At 40.3% G+C, this 16,633-nt stretch overlaps 1 protein-coding gene and 1 non-coding gene across 4 annotated transcripts in view; one reads left to right on the forward strand and one right to left on the reverse strand.

The window, feature by feature from the left end:
• Positions 1-6,761, forward strand: part of nt5c3a (5'-nucleotidase, cytosolic IIIA) — a 29,847-nt gene extending 23,086 nt beyond the window's left edge. For all 3 annotated transcript variants that reach the window (XM_020926042.2, XM_020926043.2, XM_055164302.1), the window contains exons 2-8: positions 686-784; positions 1,388-1,457; positions 1,565-1,697; positions 3,118-3,207; positions 3,284-3,446; positions 4,274-4,474; positions 5,045-6,761. In XM_020926042.2, the coding sequence (XP_020781701.1) occupies positions 686-784; positions 1,388-1,457; positions 1,565-1,697; positions 3,118-3,207; positions 3,284-3,446; positions 4,274-4,474; positions 5,045-5,146 (858 nt within the window). In that variant the 3' untranslated portion in view covers positions 5,147-6,761. The remainder of the gene's footprint in view (positions 1-685; positions 785-1,387; positions 1,458-1,564; positions 1,698-3,117; positions 3,208-3,283; positions 3,447-4,273; positions 4,475-5,044) is intronic.
• Positions 6,762-12,355: 5,594 nt separating this feature from the next.
• trnap-ugg (transfer RNA proline (anticodon UGG)) lies at positions 12,356-12,427 on the reverse strand. Its single transcript has one exon. It is a non-coding gene; the product is annotated as a tRNA-Pro (tRNA).
• Positions 12,428-16,633: the final 4,206 nt, after the last annotated feature.

Consider the following 16,633-nt stretch of genomic DNA (forward strand, 5'->3'; position numbering starts at 1 on the left):
CTTCACGCCGCGTGCAGACTCGTGGTTTGACAGCAGCAGCGGCTGAAAACGAAACTTTGAGAAATTTGCGTGTGCATAGGATAAAAAAAAGAGCATATTTGGCTGTAGTTTAGCATAAAATAAATAAGTCCCGGTTTAGTCCTTTTTCAGTCCTGGTTTAGACCTCGTTCAGTCCTGATTCAGTCCTGCTTTAGTCCTGCTTTAGTCCTGCTTGCAACAAAACAATCTGAAGAGTCGCTTGGGAGCCAAAAGAACCAGCAGCTTTTAGTGAGCTGAGCCAAAAGAGCCGGTTCTCTAAAAAGAACTGGAATACCCATCACTAGTGTCTAGAATGTGATGCAAAAATGCCATTAAACCAACCTACTGTCTGTAAATATGATGTAAAGAGGCAGAATAACAATAAATGTTGCCTAAATAAACCCAATTTAAAATCCACCAGAGCCAAACCTAAGTTTTTTAAACAATTCAACATTTATAGTGAATTTTTACATCACTAAATATATCGGTGATTATATCGGCTATCGGCAGCTCCAACTCCCATTATATCGGTTTCATATCGGCCACAGCAAAATCCATATTGGTCGGGCTCTACTATCGACACATACAAGATGGAGGATTATCTGGGCATATACCTGAATATCGAATCGTGTCTGAGCAGTGCCATGTCTGTGCTGTTTTTGTGCAGATGCCACAGTTTGAGAAGTCCACGGTTCACATGAAGGACCCGGAGAGAGTGGAGCAGATCATCTGTGGCCTCATCAAGGGCGGAGCCAACAAGCTACAGGTGAGACACAAGGGGGAGGGGCTAATAAACTACAGGTGAGACACAAGGGGGAGGGGCTGATAAGCTACAGATGAGACACAAAGGGGAGGGGCTAATAAACTACAGATGAGACACAAGGGGGAGGGGCTGATAAGCTACAGATGAGACACAAAGGGGAGGGGCTAATAGACTACAGGTGAGACACAAGGGGGAGGGGCTGATAAGCTACAGATGAGACACAAAGGGGAGGGGCTAATAAACTACAGGTGTGACACAAAGGGGAGGGGCTGATAAGCTACAGATGAGACAAAGGGGAGGGGCTGATAAGCTACAGATGAGACACAAAGGGGAGGGGCTAATAAACTACAGGTGTGACACAAGGGGGAGGGACTGATAAGCTACAGATGAGACACAAAGGGGAGGGGCTAATAAACTACAGGTGAGGCACGGGGGGAGGGACTAAGAAACTACTGGTGAGACACATAGGGGAGGGGCTAAGAAACTACAGGTGAGACACAAGGGGGAGGGGGCTAATAAACTACAGGTGTGACACAAAAGGGAGGGGCTAATAAACTACAACAACTTCTTTTCACCCTGTTAAGTTATTTATTCTGTACTCCTCAGATCATCACAGACTTCGACATGACGTTATCCAAGTTCCAAGTCAACGGAAAACGCTGTCCCACCTGTCACAGTAAGAAACCAGGACTTGACCAGGACTAAACCAGGACCTAACCAGGTCTGAACGATGACAGCAGGCCGAACCAGGACTAAATCTGGACTAATTCTTGGTGTGTGCAGATATCATTGACTACTCGAAGCTGGTGACAGACGAGTGCCGACAAAAGCTGGTGCAGCTGAAGAATCAGTATTACCCCATCGAGATTGACCCCCAGCTCACCATGGAGGAGAAGTACCCCTTTATGGTCGAATGGTACGGACACACCCACCAGGGGGCGCTACACACAGGAGAGGGCCAGTCACACCTCTGTCATCTCTAAGTGTAGGGCGTAAATGCAATGCAGCAATGTTGGTTTTTCTTAGTAGACCTGTTTTTTTTAATATAAATTCACTGGTTCAACAATTCTGAAAATTTACTTTTCAGAGCTTTTACCATGTGTTAATTGTTTCCTCTCACCATGTACTCTCTTGAAGTTGTATTTTAGTATTTTGCATATTTGAGCAATCTTTAATCTCTTACATTTAAGGCACTATTAACGAACCCCCATTTTCACTGCCACTGGTATGTGCCCATTGCTCTGAACTAACTTATTTCTACAATTTCATTTTCTTAATCTCTGACACGTGTAGGATTCGGGAATACTTCGTAGTTATTTTGATACAAAGTGTGATGTACAGCTATCCATAGGAGGAGCCCATAGCATATGGCACTGATGAAATTTACAGCCACATCATCTCCCTCTGGGCACCACAGTATAATAACGTGAAACTCTGTGGACTTGTTCTTATTTTAAATTATAACTTAAATTATGATCCAGGGGCCCGGTCAAGCAGAAGTAAACAGCAAGGCCAAAAATTCAAGTTAATGTATCTGATATAAAAATGTATTGAACAGATACATATGTACTCTAGTTTATGAAACTGTTGACCTTTTTTCTGTACCATTTTTGGTTCTAAAGTTTCATACGTTTTAAACAGACCATGTATGAAACATGGAACAAAAATTATTTCCCAAATTTCAAAGACAATGTATTTAAAATGATAAAAATTTGCTTGGAAGGACTGACATATTTTATAGAAATAGTTTCCTTTCATTCTGAAGTAATATTAAAGTATTCGGAAGAAAAAAGCTGACAAATTATGCAAAATCCTGCACCTTCTACTTGTTTGCACAGTTTTCCCTCCGTTACTTTTCCCTCCGTTACCATGACCTTTCTTAATAAAAAATCTTATGACTCAAAAAGTAAGAGGTTTTTCAACCTAATCTTGTACCATATGGTAGAAAACTATATGAAGCAAATATTCAAACCAGTTTGTTAAGGATATGGAAGTGAGAACCAAGAGTTATCACTGTTTGGATTTATTGCCCAAAAAGTGCTGCATATTTCATTCCCTCCGTTACCGACATGAGTTTTTAAATTTTTTGTCAACAACTTGAAAGAATATCACAGGTTTAACTTGACCCTGTTGGAGTGTAACTCTTTCCTACATTCTGATACTTTACTTATTTCAATAGTCCCTCTAGTTTCTGAATAAGAGACATTTGAATATAAAAAATCTGCCCGTTTCCCTCCGTTACCGCTTGACCAGACCCCAAGGTGTCATAGACTATAACTATAGGGCACACAAATGCACTATAGGTCTCCTTTACATCTAACTCTGTGTGTGTTTAGGTACTTTAAGTCTCACTCTCTTCTGGTGGAGCAGAGGTTACAGAAGGACAAACTGCCTGAAGCCGTGCGAGACTCTGACGCTGCGCTCAGGTGAGGCCGCACTATTCACTTGTTAATGCTGCTAATTAATATTTACTTGTATTAAGTTGTATTCTATATTTTGCAGAGACGGATACGAGCAGTTCTTCGACCGCCTGCAGCAGCACAATGTCCCTGTGTTCATTTTCTCGGCTGGTTTGGGAGACGTCCTGGAGGAGATCCTCAGACAGTCCGGTGTTTATCTACCAAACGTCAAAGTGGTCTCCAACTTCATGGACTTCGACGACAACGTGAGTCAAACCACTGTGGAATCCAACCCACAACCTTCTTACTGAGAGGAGGAGACAAGGTCAACCACTCTGCCACAGTAAAGGCTCATTTTCTGCTCCACTTACATAAACAGATCCGTACGTTCCAAGCAGTAGTAACCCTCACTGCATTTATACTTTCACATGTTTCGAATGTCAAGGCTGTGCTCATGTACAGCTCCAGTGCCAAGATTCCACATGTCTCCTCTGAGGAGACAGACCAAAATACAGACAGAACAACAAGAGGACGGGCAGAAGCCTTTATGTGTTATGGGTATGTGCCTAGACTTTAACACAGGGAGGACAAACACACTCAGAGAGGCCAGGAGTCTAACCCACAACCTCCTTACTGAGAGGAGGACACAGGATAACCACTCTGCCACAGTAACATGGCATGATGAGACGCATGGAGGACACTCATGGACTAAACAAGGACTAAAAAATGACTAAACCAGGACTAAAAAAAGGACTAAACCAGGTCTAAACAAGGACTAAACCAGGACTAAATCAGTTCTAAACAAGGACTAAACCAGGACTAAACCAGGACTAAACAAGGACTAAACAAGGACTAAAAAAAGGACTAAAAAAAGGACTAAATCAGTTCTAAACAAGGACTAAACCAGGACTAAACAAGGACTAAACCAGGACTAAACCAGGACTAAACCAGGACTAAACCAGGTCTAAACCAGGTCTAAACAAGGACTAAACCAGGACTAAACCAGGTCTAAACCAGGTCTAAACCAGGCCTAAACCAGGTCTAAACCAGGACTAAACCTGACAGATTAACCTCTTGTCTTGTTTGTGTTCAGGGTGTGATCCGGGGCTTTAAAGGAGAGCTCATCCACGTCTATAACAAACATGACGGCGCTTTGAGGAACACTGAGTATTTTAAACAGTTAAAAGAGAACTGTAACATCATCCTGATGGGAGACTCTCTGGGAGACCTGAGCATGGCCGACGGAGTGGCCAATGTCGAGAACATCCTCAAGATCGGCTTCCTCAATGACAAGGTAACAACAAGCTCACGTGAACCTGTATAAGACAGCTTCTCATGTTTCTCTCATTCTGACTCGGTTTGGTGGATCATACCTGTGGTCAGTATTTCATTTTACATCAGTTAAGTGGCAGTTTGTGAAGGAAAGTTGTGAAGAAAAGTACAAAAATTCAGAAAGTATTAATGAGTTCTTAAACAGAATACTTGGAGACTATGAAAATTCCATCCAAAATGCAGAGACAATTTACACACAAGGAATAATTTTTCAGCCTGTTTTAACCTTCATTTAACTAAATAAGTGCTGTCATTTATTTTTATTTATCAAATCAGAACTTTTGTGTAATTTAGACACATTTTTCCCCTTCTTGACATTATGGTTGCTAGGTAACAATTATGAAATTACCTTATATTATCTGCTTCCCGTGTCTAAACAGAAGGTAAAGTATAAATGTAACCAAAATTTAAAAGTAATAAAGTGTTAAATCTAATGATGTTAACTGTTTAAGTGAAATGTGTAGTCTGACCTGTCACATGCACTTAAACTGTATTGAAATGTCTCACGTTAATGTGGACAATGTGTGTGCAGGTGGAGGAGCGGCTGGACAAATACCTGGATCATTACGACATCGTTCTGGTTCGGGACGAGACGCTGGAGGTGCCCAACGCCATTCTACAGAAAGTGCTCTGAGTCCAGACCTCTCCCCCTGCCTCAGAGAGATCTAACCCACAACCTCCAACAGAGAGAGCAGGAGTCGAACCCACAACCTCCTTACTGAGAGGAGGAACAGTTGGCGGCTCCAGACGTTTCTGAGGAGGACTCTATGTTAGGACAGGTTTAAGTGAGAGGGGAGTCACTCCAGCTCTCTGCTCCAGGCCTCGAAACGGCACAGACTGGTTTTTAAAAGTGGTGATGTGCAATCAGATGTTTTTAATTTGACAAATGACACTTTTAATTTTTTCTATCCTGGAACATGGCCCAAATACAAGCTAATAATACTCTCAGTAGTAGAAGAACTTTTAAAGGTATAGTGTGTACCGTATTTTCCGCACTATGGGGCACGCTCATAAGTCTCCAACCCCATCAAAACAACTGCGTGTCTCACAATCCAGAGCGCCCTATACACAAATTAACTCAGGTGTCCCAGCACAACTTCATTAAACTACACACAGCCAAACACATCCGCAGACACACTCGTCACTCCACGCCGACGAGGAAAGGAACGGAGGAACGAACCGAAAAAGCAAGTGCAATGTGCCACTTCTAGACACAACTGAACAACCGAGTCACTGCGAACACGCCGACAATCCGTTGGTCCCAGACAGCACCCTCCCTACACGCCACAACTGAACAAAGCCCAGAGTCACCGTGAACGCCACAAACAAAACCACTCACCCATCACACTGTTGTGTTTCCCTTAAACTTTGGTGCTCACTTATTTGTGAAAAAAGTCTGAAAATAGTGACAGTGCGCCTTATAATCCAAAGCGCCTAATAGTGCGAAAAACACGGTAACTTTGTGGAAATAAGTAATTCATTTATTTTATTTGATTGATTTTGTTCAGTGCTTACAAAGAAAACAAAGGCTTACACTGCAAAGTAAGCAAGTTTGCCCAAAATTTAAGATAAAAAAACCCAAAACACTTCAATCTATCAGAAAATAACTTAAAAGTACTGAAATTATTTGCCCATGCAGCAAGATCATTTGACTTGACAAGTTCTCTTAAAATAAATTAACTCTAGACTAGAACAAAGCATCTCAGAACTAGTAAGTCAATCATAAATCTGAAAACAAGATGAATAACCTGATAGAAATTTTTAAAATCTTGGCCAGATTAGAGAAAGTTAAAACCATATTTGAGAAGATGGACAGATTTTAAGCCATACTGTGGAAGATTATAGCCAAAGGAACATTTCCATGGAAACAAGCAAGAAGAAGCCCTCCTCTATGCCAATTAAGAGTCGGTTTTGTGGAGATGCAAGCCTGCTCACAGTAAAGATTCATGTTTTTCCAAGTTTGTCAGTGCAATAAACACATCCAGTATGAAAATAACACATAAGTTTACAGATTGTGGCTTTAAGAGAAGACTGACTGATACTTTTACAGCTATCCACAGTCAATCCTTTTTACCAAATCCCGTTAGTATTCATTTCACGCTTTAAAATAAACACAATATTTGGATAGAGGCCAATTACAGTTTAACATAAAATCTCCTCATTGTGTATTTAATACAATATACACAAGCCACTACAGGTTTTACCCCATATCAGTTTGTATTTTATAATGAATTACATTTTATTTTTAATATTTGACTTTTATTGTGCCTAAAACTGGTCCAAAAGTGCTTTTATTTTGAAATTGCCTTCACATTTTCCAGTTGGATTAAACACTGGTCTGTGCCACGCTGCCTGCAGAGGAGAGGGCTCAAATCTTTATTATTTGCACATTTGTGTTACTTTTGGGCAGGATTTTCAAGTATGTAACATGCAAAAATTCTGTTCAAAACCACTGTTATTTTCGGGCTTCTTGTTTGAGATGGTTGAATTTTATTTTCTTCACAAAACAATGCATTTATTGGACTTTTAATCGTGGTATTTTAGTGGGGATGGAACAATAACCAAGATGTTGTAGTTTTTCAATGTCAAGTCATGTCAGTATTCTCATGGACTGTTACAATACATGGAACCAAACTCTTCAACAAATGCAATGCTACTGATGTTAAAGAGGGGGTATTTGACTTTTCTGGGGTATTAACTGCAAACACATAACAAATTTAGGTCACCATGTTACTTTTATTGTGTTGATAATGCTATACTCACTGAAAACAATGTCGTAACATTACCAAGTGTGGTTTTAGTTTTTAACGCTCCTTCTTGGTTGGCATGGGTGACATAGACTTGTGCATGGAGCATTGTACAGAATCTTACAGCAAGGATGGTTTGAATAGCACCCAGGAGAGATCGCTAAATTACTCAAACATGCATGGGGGACTCTAAAACTTCTTCAGACATGTTTTTGATGACGGAACAATGTTGTAACGTGGTAGAAAGCTCCAAAAAGTCACTGAGCATAATACCCCCTCTTTAAAAAGGTTATGGTTTACTAAGATGCAGACTGAACTACATAGCCCAGAATCCTTTGCTCCATTTAAACATGGTAAAAGGAGAAATTCAGTTTGTCAGCTGGACAAAAGTTTATTTGGTCAAAAACGTTTCGCAAATCATCCAAGCTGCTTCTTCAGTTCCGGTTAGACGCTGGTGGACATTTCCTTATATCTACCTGAAGGGAGGAGCTAACTACACTGAAACTACTCTGAAACTAACACACCTACTTTTACACTTTCTGTTTGTTAGCTTGGCCTATTCATTTGTACTGAGTGTGGGGTCATATAAGTAGAATCATTCAGGCCCCTGGAGGTTGCTTTCACACCTCTGGGCCTGACCTGACCTGGCTCTCCCTAAAACAGCCACTTCAAAAGAGGATATGCCAACACAGATGAGAGAGCAATATGGGACCTCAGTCTGCTGTACATCTCCACCTAAAAGGACCTCAGTCTGACATATATCTTCACCTAAAAGCCTCGGGCCACTCCTTTGAGGATAGTGAGTTGCAGATCTGAGCTAGAGAAAAGAATTGGTTTGAAAGGGGAGGTAAAGAAACTATTTTTGTTGAAAGAGAATCCATCCTTGAACAGAAATGGAGCCCTCAGACATCATTTGTCTCCTAATTACAACTCCATCCTCAACCCTAAATCAAAACAAACAAAGAAAATATTAGAGATAGTCAGAGCAAGTTTAATGGGCCTACCTAACTAAACTAGTAGGTGTGTTTGTTTCAGAGGAGTTTCAGTGTAGTTAGCTCCTCCCTTCAGTAAGGAAGTGTCCACCAGCGTCAGAACAGAGCAGCTTGGACCAAAATAAAGTTTTGTCCAGTTGACAATTTGAAGATTTCTTTTTGCCATGAACAACTGAGGGATTTAAACACTTTTCAATCTGATGTTTTTGACTAAAGGTTGTGTTTACGTTTTAGAAGCCGGTGATGTCTGTATTTCAGGTGAAGAGCAGGAGCCTGTTCCAGTTACAAGTATTATAAGCACATTACAGTGAGACTTGGATATTGTTACATCCCCTTTAATTTTTAGAAGGCACTTTAAAGCAGCTCTCTGGCGCCCCCGTCTGCTGGACAGGGTTTACTGAATAGCTGTGTTTACATTGTGTTTTTAAAATACGTGGTGTTTTGGTTTAGTCCAGGTTTGGTTTCGTATGCTCCGACATCTCCAGGGCACAAACACCAACACTCTTCTGGACCACGAGCGCCTGGACCTGTGGCCAGCTGGGACTGTTTACTAAGACTGCAGCTCGCTTAACAAATCAGGTCATGCCTCACTCCTCCATCTTTCTTCCATCTACTCTTTTGTAAATTCAGACGGGAGAAAAACCGTCTCCCCCTAAACGCTGAATATGAACGATGGCAAAACGATCTGTTATCTAGAAGAGGAGACCTGGTGTCTCTCTCACTGAATTTAAGAAAAAGGATGCAGCAATCTCTCTTTTCCGATGCTCCCGGGTTAGACTTGGTTAAATAATGTCAAAGAATCTCAAATGGGATCTCAATTTGGGATGCACCGATACCGATAATAGTGTCAAATATCCGTGCCAATCCTGGGAACTTTACTGGATCGGGTATCATTCTGTGATATCCGTTGAGCCGATACCCTGGTTGGACCTTTAACTGGAGGTAATGAGACACTTTACTGACTCATGTCTCATAATGTTTGAACTTGAATTCATACAGAGCTGTTCTGTAGCTTCCTGCAGGAGAAAGAAGCTGCATAACAGTTGGAGCAAGTTTGGTAACTGTGTTTTGAGAGAAAAAGTTTAAATTTAAATTCCTACGCTGATATCGATTAATATCCGGTATCGGCAGGTACTTAAAGCCATAGAATTGATATCAGTATCGGAACTGAAAAAGATGAAGCGGTGCGTCTCTGCTCTCATTGTCGTCTCCAGACAGTGAATTAGTCCTGGTCCAGGTTTAGTCCAGGTTTAGTTCTGGTTTAATCCATCGGTTTGAGTCCAGTGTTAGTGCTGCTTTAGTCCTGATTCATTCTGTGACTCACTGACTCAGTTTAGTCCAGGTTTAGTTCTGGTTTAGTCTGTGACCTATTCTTGACTTGATTTAGTTTTGATTTAGACTTGGCTTGGTTCAGCACTGGTTTAGTCCTGGTTTAGACCCTGCTTAATCCTGGTTTAGTCCTGGTTTAGACCTTGCTTAGTCCTGCACTAGTCCCAGTTTAGTCCTCTGATTTAAACCTTGCTCAGTCTTGATTTAGTCCTGGTTTAGTTCTCATTTAGACATTGCTCAGTCCTGGTTTAGTCCTGGTTCAGGCCTGGTTTAGTCCTGGTTTAGTTCTCATTTAGACATTGCTCAGTCCTGGTTTAGTCCTGGTTCAGTCCTGGTTTAGTTCTCATTTAGACCTTGCTTAGTCCTGGTTTAGACCTGGTTTAGTCCTGGTTTAGTTCTGGTTTAGTCCTGGTTTAGTCCTGTTTAGTTCTGGTTTAGTCCTGGTTTAGTTCTGGTTTAGTCCTGGTTTAATCCTGGTTTAGTTCTGGTTTAGTCCTGTTTAGTTCTGGTTTAGTTCCTGGTTTAGTTCTGGTTTAGTCCTGGTTTAGTCCTGTTTAGTTCTGGTTTAGTTCTGGTTTAAGTCCTGGTTTAGTTCTGGTTTAGTCCTGGTTTAGTTCTGGTTTAGTCTCTGGTTTAGTTCTGGTTTAGTCCTGGTTTAGTCCTGGTTTAGTTCTGGTTTAGTCCTTGTTTAGTCCTGGTTTAGTCCTGATTTAATCCTGGTTTAGTCCTTGTTTAATCCTGGTTTAGTTCTGGTTTAGTCCTGGTTTAGTTCTGGTTTAGTCCTGGTTTAATCCTGGTTTAGTCCTGGTTTAGTCCTGGTTTAGTTCTGGTTTAGTCCTGGTTTAGTCCTGGTTTAGTCCTGGTTTAATCCTGGTTTAGTCTGGTTTAATCCTGGTTTTAGTCCTGGTTTAGTCCTGGTTTAGACCTGGTTTAGTCCTGGTTTAATCCTGGTTTAGACCTGGTTTAGACCTGGTTTAGACCTGGTTTAGACCTGGTTAGTCCTGGTTTAGTCCTGGTTTAGACCTGGTTTAGTCCTGGTTTAGACCTGGTTTAGTCCTGGTTTAGACCTGGTTTAGACCTGGTTTAGACCTGGTTTAGACCTGGTTTAGTCCTGGTTTAGTTCCACTGGTAGCTCTCAGCCTGGACTGTATTTTGTTCATTTTGTTGTTCACTATTACACTTGTGTTGTGTTTGTGTGTAGTTTGGTTGGAACTAAAATACATTATTACATATTTATAGTTCAGCTCGAGTACTTTTATTTTGAACTTCTTCACTGAAAAAAAAAAAAAAACATGTTATATTTGGACTTGGGGCGCCCTCTAGTGTTCACCAGCAGCTCATACACCAGTTCCAACTTAAAGGGCCTATATTCCACAAAAATAACTCTTGTGAGCTTTAAGTCGTGTTATAATGTCTGTACCTCCTCAAAAACAGACCTGGAGTTGTGTTTTTTTTTTGAGTAATCTTGCAGAAAAATAGCATAATATGGGTCCTTTAAGTTGATTTTTTGTTCAGATTGGCTCTCAGACGAAGCCCCGGTTTCTCTCTACCTCTGATCCAACTCCTGTGTGAATGTTCTACTCGTGCTGCTGCTGCTGCTCTGCATGTTGCCTTGTCCCTATTTGGTCATTAAAAAGTCAGAAATCTAGAACTTTGATGAAAACACAGAGCGTGCCGTGCAGATGGGACACGGTTATCTGTGCTCACTTGTGTTCTCAAATATTGTCAAATATGCTGACATTTAGTGTGAACCCAAATGCAATAAAGAATCAATTTTGTGAAGATCTTTGGACTTTGTGTTCTCACTGCAGCTGTCAAAAGGATCGGAAACCAGATTAGTCCTGGTTTAGTCCTGGTTTAGTTTTGGTTTAGTCCTGGTTTAGTTTTGGTTTAGATCTTGCTTAGTCCTAGTTCAGTCCTGGATTAGTCCTTGTTTATTCCTGATTTAGTCCTGGATTAGTTCTTTTTTAGTCCTGGTTTAGTTCTGGTTTAGTCCTGGTTTAGTCTTGGTTTAGTCCTGGTTTAGTCCTGGTTTAGTCCAGTTCTGTCCTGTTTTAGTCCTGGTTTAGTCCTGTCTTGGTCCTTGTTTAGTCTTGGCTTAGTCCAGTTTAGTCCTAGTTTAGTCCTGGTTTAGTCCTGGATTAGTTCTGGTTTGGTCCTGGTTTAGTTCTCATTTAGACCTTGCTCAGTCCTGGTTTAGTCCCAGTTTAGTCTTGGTTTAGTTCTGGTTTAGTCCTGGTTTAGTTCTGGTTTAGTCCTGATTTAATCCTGGTTTAGTTTGGTTTAATCCTGGTTTAGTTCTGGTTTAATCCTGGTTTAATCCTGGCGTGGTCCTGGTTTAATCTTGTTTTAGTCCAGTTTAGTTCTGGTTTAATCCTGGTTTAGTCTTGGTTTAGTCCTGGTTTAGTCCTGGCTTGGTCCAGTTTAGTCCTGGTTTAATTTTGGTTTATTCCCGGTTTAGTCCTGGTTTAGTCCTGGTAGACCCATGTAAAACGCAAAGAAAACAAAACAAACAAACAAACAAAAAAAATCAATTAAAAAAGAACAGACATGATTTGATCAGCTGCATTTCTCACTGTGACCACTAGATGGCAATATCATATATTTTGTTGATGCCACGACAAAGACACCGTCACCAGCCCGTCCATGATGATAACAAAATATTAGAAGAGACTATTTCAGACACTGGGAGTTTGTCTTTGATTTACATTTTTCATTCTTATTTAAAGACACATTTACTCCTGCACTGAAATCTCCTCTTCAGTAAAAATTCCAGGGCTCGTCCGGGATTTGAACCCGGGACCTCTCGCACCCAAAGCGAGAATCATACCCCTAGACCAACGAGCCACGAACGCACGAGGAAACAACGTACAAAAAATCGGACATCTACTTTTTAAAGAAATCGTCAGCTACTTTTTAGAGTACTTTTTCTAGGAGCATACTTTTACTCCTTAAGTAGTAGACCTTTTTTATTGAAGTAACAGTACTCCTACTTGAGTAAAAGTTGTGTTTCCTTTTCCCACTGTGAGTAAATCTAAAAGTAACAAAAGTTTTATGTGACAATATGAAATGATTGGAACATTTGTGTTTCTTGCAGCTCCTTCACATCTGATTTAGTTTATTCTTTTAGTGGATTTGGTGCATGATTTACTGTGCTGTCCTTCAAATCACATTCACTTCAAATTCTAAATCAGATGTTACGTTTCAACAGTTACTCTTTAAGTTCCTCTTACTCTTAATATCCTCAGATAAAATATTTAAGGAATTTTTTGAGTAAGTAGCATAAGTAACATAAGTAATTTCTTGGACCACTACTTTGTTCTTCAGTTTGAGTAATCTTTTTAAATAACATCTCTTACTTGAGTACGATTTTGGGATACACATTTGAGGAGCTCTGTGATTTAGTCAGGATGCCCTTCACTTGGGACTTGACTCTGGCTTGGGACTTGACTGACTTGAGACTTAACTTGAAACTTAACTTTGAGAGGGACTTGACTGATTTGACTCTGACTTGAGACTTGACTGACTTGACTCTGATTTGGGACTTGACTGACTTGACTTTGACCTGGGACTTGACTGACTTGACTCAGACTTGGGACTTGATTGACTTCACTCTGACTTGGAACTTGACTCTGACTTGGGACTTGACTGACTTGGGACTTGACTCAGACTTGACTCGGACTTGACTCGGACTTGCATTTGTACAGTACATACAAGATGAAAGGCACAGGTGGTCATTTCCTCTTGAAGTCCTTGGCTTAAACACTGGACGTGCAGATTAAATCTGTATGGATAAATACACCACAAATACACGCATCAAGAATCTCGGACGTCCAGTCATTGTGTAATTCATACTGGGAATAATTTTCAGAAAAAGTGAGCATCAAACCTCCATGTTTGTTTTCCCAGTGGGATGTGTCTATTGACAAAGTCGATCTTTTCAAGTCTTTTGAACCATATCACTTTTGTTTCTGGTTCTGATATTGTCATATTTTAGTTTTGGGATTTGGACATTGTTATTGTGTGGTTGTTGGATCCTAACAGCGGAAATGGAAGTTTGTGAACTCCATTCCTGCAAAAGAGAATCAGATGTGTGTGACTGCAAACCTCTGTTCAAACTGTTTCTCTTCCCAAAGGAATTGAAAAACAGTGAAAGGTGAAGGCGATGGGCAGGATTGATCCACAGGAAGGATGAAAAAGGTAAAAAAGATGTGATTCGCTTTTGCAGTTATGGAGTTTGACAATATCAGAACCAGAAACAAAAGTGATATGGTTCAAAAGATGTGAAAACATCGACTTTGTCAATAGACACATCCCACTGGGAAAACAAACATGGAGGTTTGATGCTCATTTTTTCGGAAAATCCTTCCCAGTATGAATTGCATGATGACCAGAAGTCTGAAATTGGTAATGCATGTATACATGAAGTCTGATCTTACCTGAGGTCACACGTTCAAACACTGTCCAACAAACAACAACAGTCATACGCAAAAACATCACACATGACCAAACTTTGCACACAATTTTAAATTTGTTTCTTCTTTATTTCCATGATTATTTAAACTGTAGATTCTCACTGAAGCATCAGAAGACAAAGTAGAAAACAAGAAATAAACTCATAATAAGTCCAAACATGTTTTAGATTGTAGTTTTTTAAAAACAGCTTTTACCCTCTGCTTTGATCACTGTTTTACACTTTTGTCATTTCCTGACCCTGAGGCACAGCTGTGAACTGAAAACCATTTCAGGGACTTCATCATGAAGCCCACTGACAGAAGGGTTTGCAGATGTCCACAAAGTAAAAAGTGAAGACTCTGAAAATTTGAACATAAAATATAAAAAGAGAAAAAAAAGAGAGTTATTTGAGTTATTTCACTTTGCTGCAAAATTCCACCTATGTGGCTTCATATATCTGAAGTCTTCTGTGTGTAGATAAAATGGAACAGCATAAACATAAAAGAAAAAAATTAGATGTTGTCAGGTGGATCGGTGCAGCGTCGGCAGTGATGTGGTCACTGTATCGGATCGTTGTGGTGAAGAGGGAGCTGAGCCGCAAGGCGAATCTCTCGATTTACCGACAGTCTATGTTCCTCCCCTCACCTATGGTCATGAGCTCTGGGGAATGACTGAAAGGACGAGATCGCCGATACAAGCAGCCGAAATGAGTTTCGTTTCGAGTTTTGTTTAGAGACAGAGTAAGGAGCTCAGTCACACAGGAGGATCTCGGAGTAGAGCCACTGCTCCTACGCATCGACCAGCCCAGAATAATGATAATGATGGATGTGATGGGCGGCAGTAGCTCAGTTGGTAGAGCATTCACCCACTGTGAAACGTTTTTGACCTAAATAAACATTTGTCCAGTTGACAAATAGAATTTGTCCTTTGCTATGACTGGTATTGTACATTCTTACCTACTCACCTTAGCCCCTCCCCCTCCATGAAGGTATAAAATATTCACATGAACACAGACACACTCACACACTGTAAAAAACGAAATCTAGTCAACTTAAGATGACTGGAATTAAGAAAGTTTTATCATGATTTGAGTAAATTTCACTTGACAAGTAAAATGATCTGCTAATGGAACAAGACTTTTTGTAATATGAAAATACATCTTGTTGCACATAAAATAAGAAACAAAAAAATCAAATGTTGCTTAAATTACACTTCTTTCATTGGTCGATCATTTGACTCGTCAAGTTGAATCAGCTCAAATAAAGTCAAATGTTCTAAGTTTAAGTCATTAAGTCACACTTAATCCTTCAAATCCACTCATCCCTCATTTGTACAAACTTGTTGAACTGACACTTCTTCATCAGATGTGTAAACACAGGAAAACCCAAAGGCAAAGGGCCCAGTAAATCCACACATATAAACCATAATCCTGTCACACACACACATCTGCGCTGGAGTCTTTGGCAGGAGGGAGCTGCAGTACATAAATCACACACACACGCGCACACACATATGCAAGTGCACACACACACACACACACAACAGGTTCTCGTCAGAATATTTTCTTTACGGAAAGTCTGACTGTCTCAAAAGCAAAACTCTGGAACTTCCAGGATCAGACCAGGATCATAACCGGCCTGGACAAAGACCCAGAACCAGGACTATAACAGATCTGAAGCAGTTTAGTTCAGTGTGTTCATATTACGTGGAGCATGTACACAAGCATTTCATCAGAGAAACATGAAACAGATGCTTTGTACCAGACTATTTCACATGTTGAGGGGCTGGATGATGTCAACTGCTGATATATTAAGAACCAGAATCACACAAACAAAACTTTTTGCAGCACAAAACAGCACAAATGATTTTGTGCCGTTTTAGGCCCCGTCCACACGAGTTCATATTCGAGTCGTTTTTGTTGTGGGTGCAGTGTTCGTTCACACTAATCTGATGGAAAACAACTCCAGAGACGGAACGATCTGGTGCCTCTAGCTCCCGTGAATTCATCTGAGTACAGATCTGACCCGGCACTGTGTGGACACCTGAAAACACTGATACTCTGATGTAGGTTGATGCACCGCCAAGTCATTCAAAAAGCTAAGAGGCTAGAATATATGGGCCCGGTCAAGCAGAAGTAAACAACAAGGCCAAAAATTCAAGTTAATGCATCTGATATAAAAATGTATTGAACAGATACATATGTACTCTAGTTTATGAAACTGTTGACCTTTTTTCTGTACCATGTTTGGTTCTAAAGTTCCATAGGTTTTAAACAGACCATGTCACAGGTACAATTCTTAGGCCTTGAACAAGAATTACTTCCCAAATTTCAAAGACCTGCAAATCCTCTTCAGGTTGACTTTCAAGCTTCATCTTTGACTAACTACATCTCTAGGTAGTATACTTATGAAAATTAAAACTAGTAGGTGTTCGTATCTGATAAAACCTGTGTTTTACAAGTCTAAAAAAATTGTAATTTTCCCTGCGTTACTTTTCCCTCCGTTACCATGACCTTTCTTAATAAAAAATTTCATGAGTCAAAAAGTAAGAGGTTTTTCAACCTAATCTTGTACCATATGGTAGAAAACTATATGAAGC

Source organism: Boleophthalmus pectinirostris, unplaced genomic scaffold, assembly GCF_026225935.1.
Source record: "Boleophthalmus pectinirostris isolate CB_2022bp ecotype Guang Dong unplaced genomic scaffold, ASM2622593v1 HiC_scaffold_6, whole genome shotgun sequence".
In the NCBI taxonomy this organism is placed as follows: Eukaryota; Metazoa; Chordata; class Actinopteri; order Gobiiformes; family Gobiidae; genus Boleophthalmus; species Boleophthalmus pectinirostris.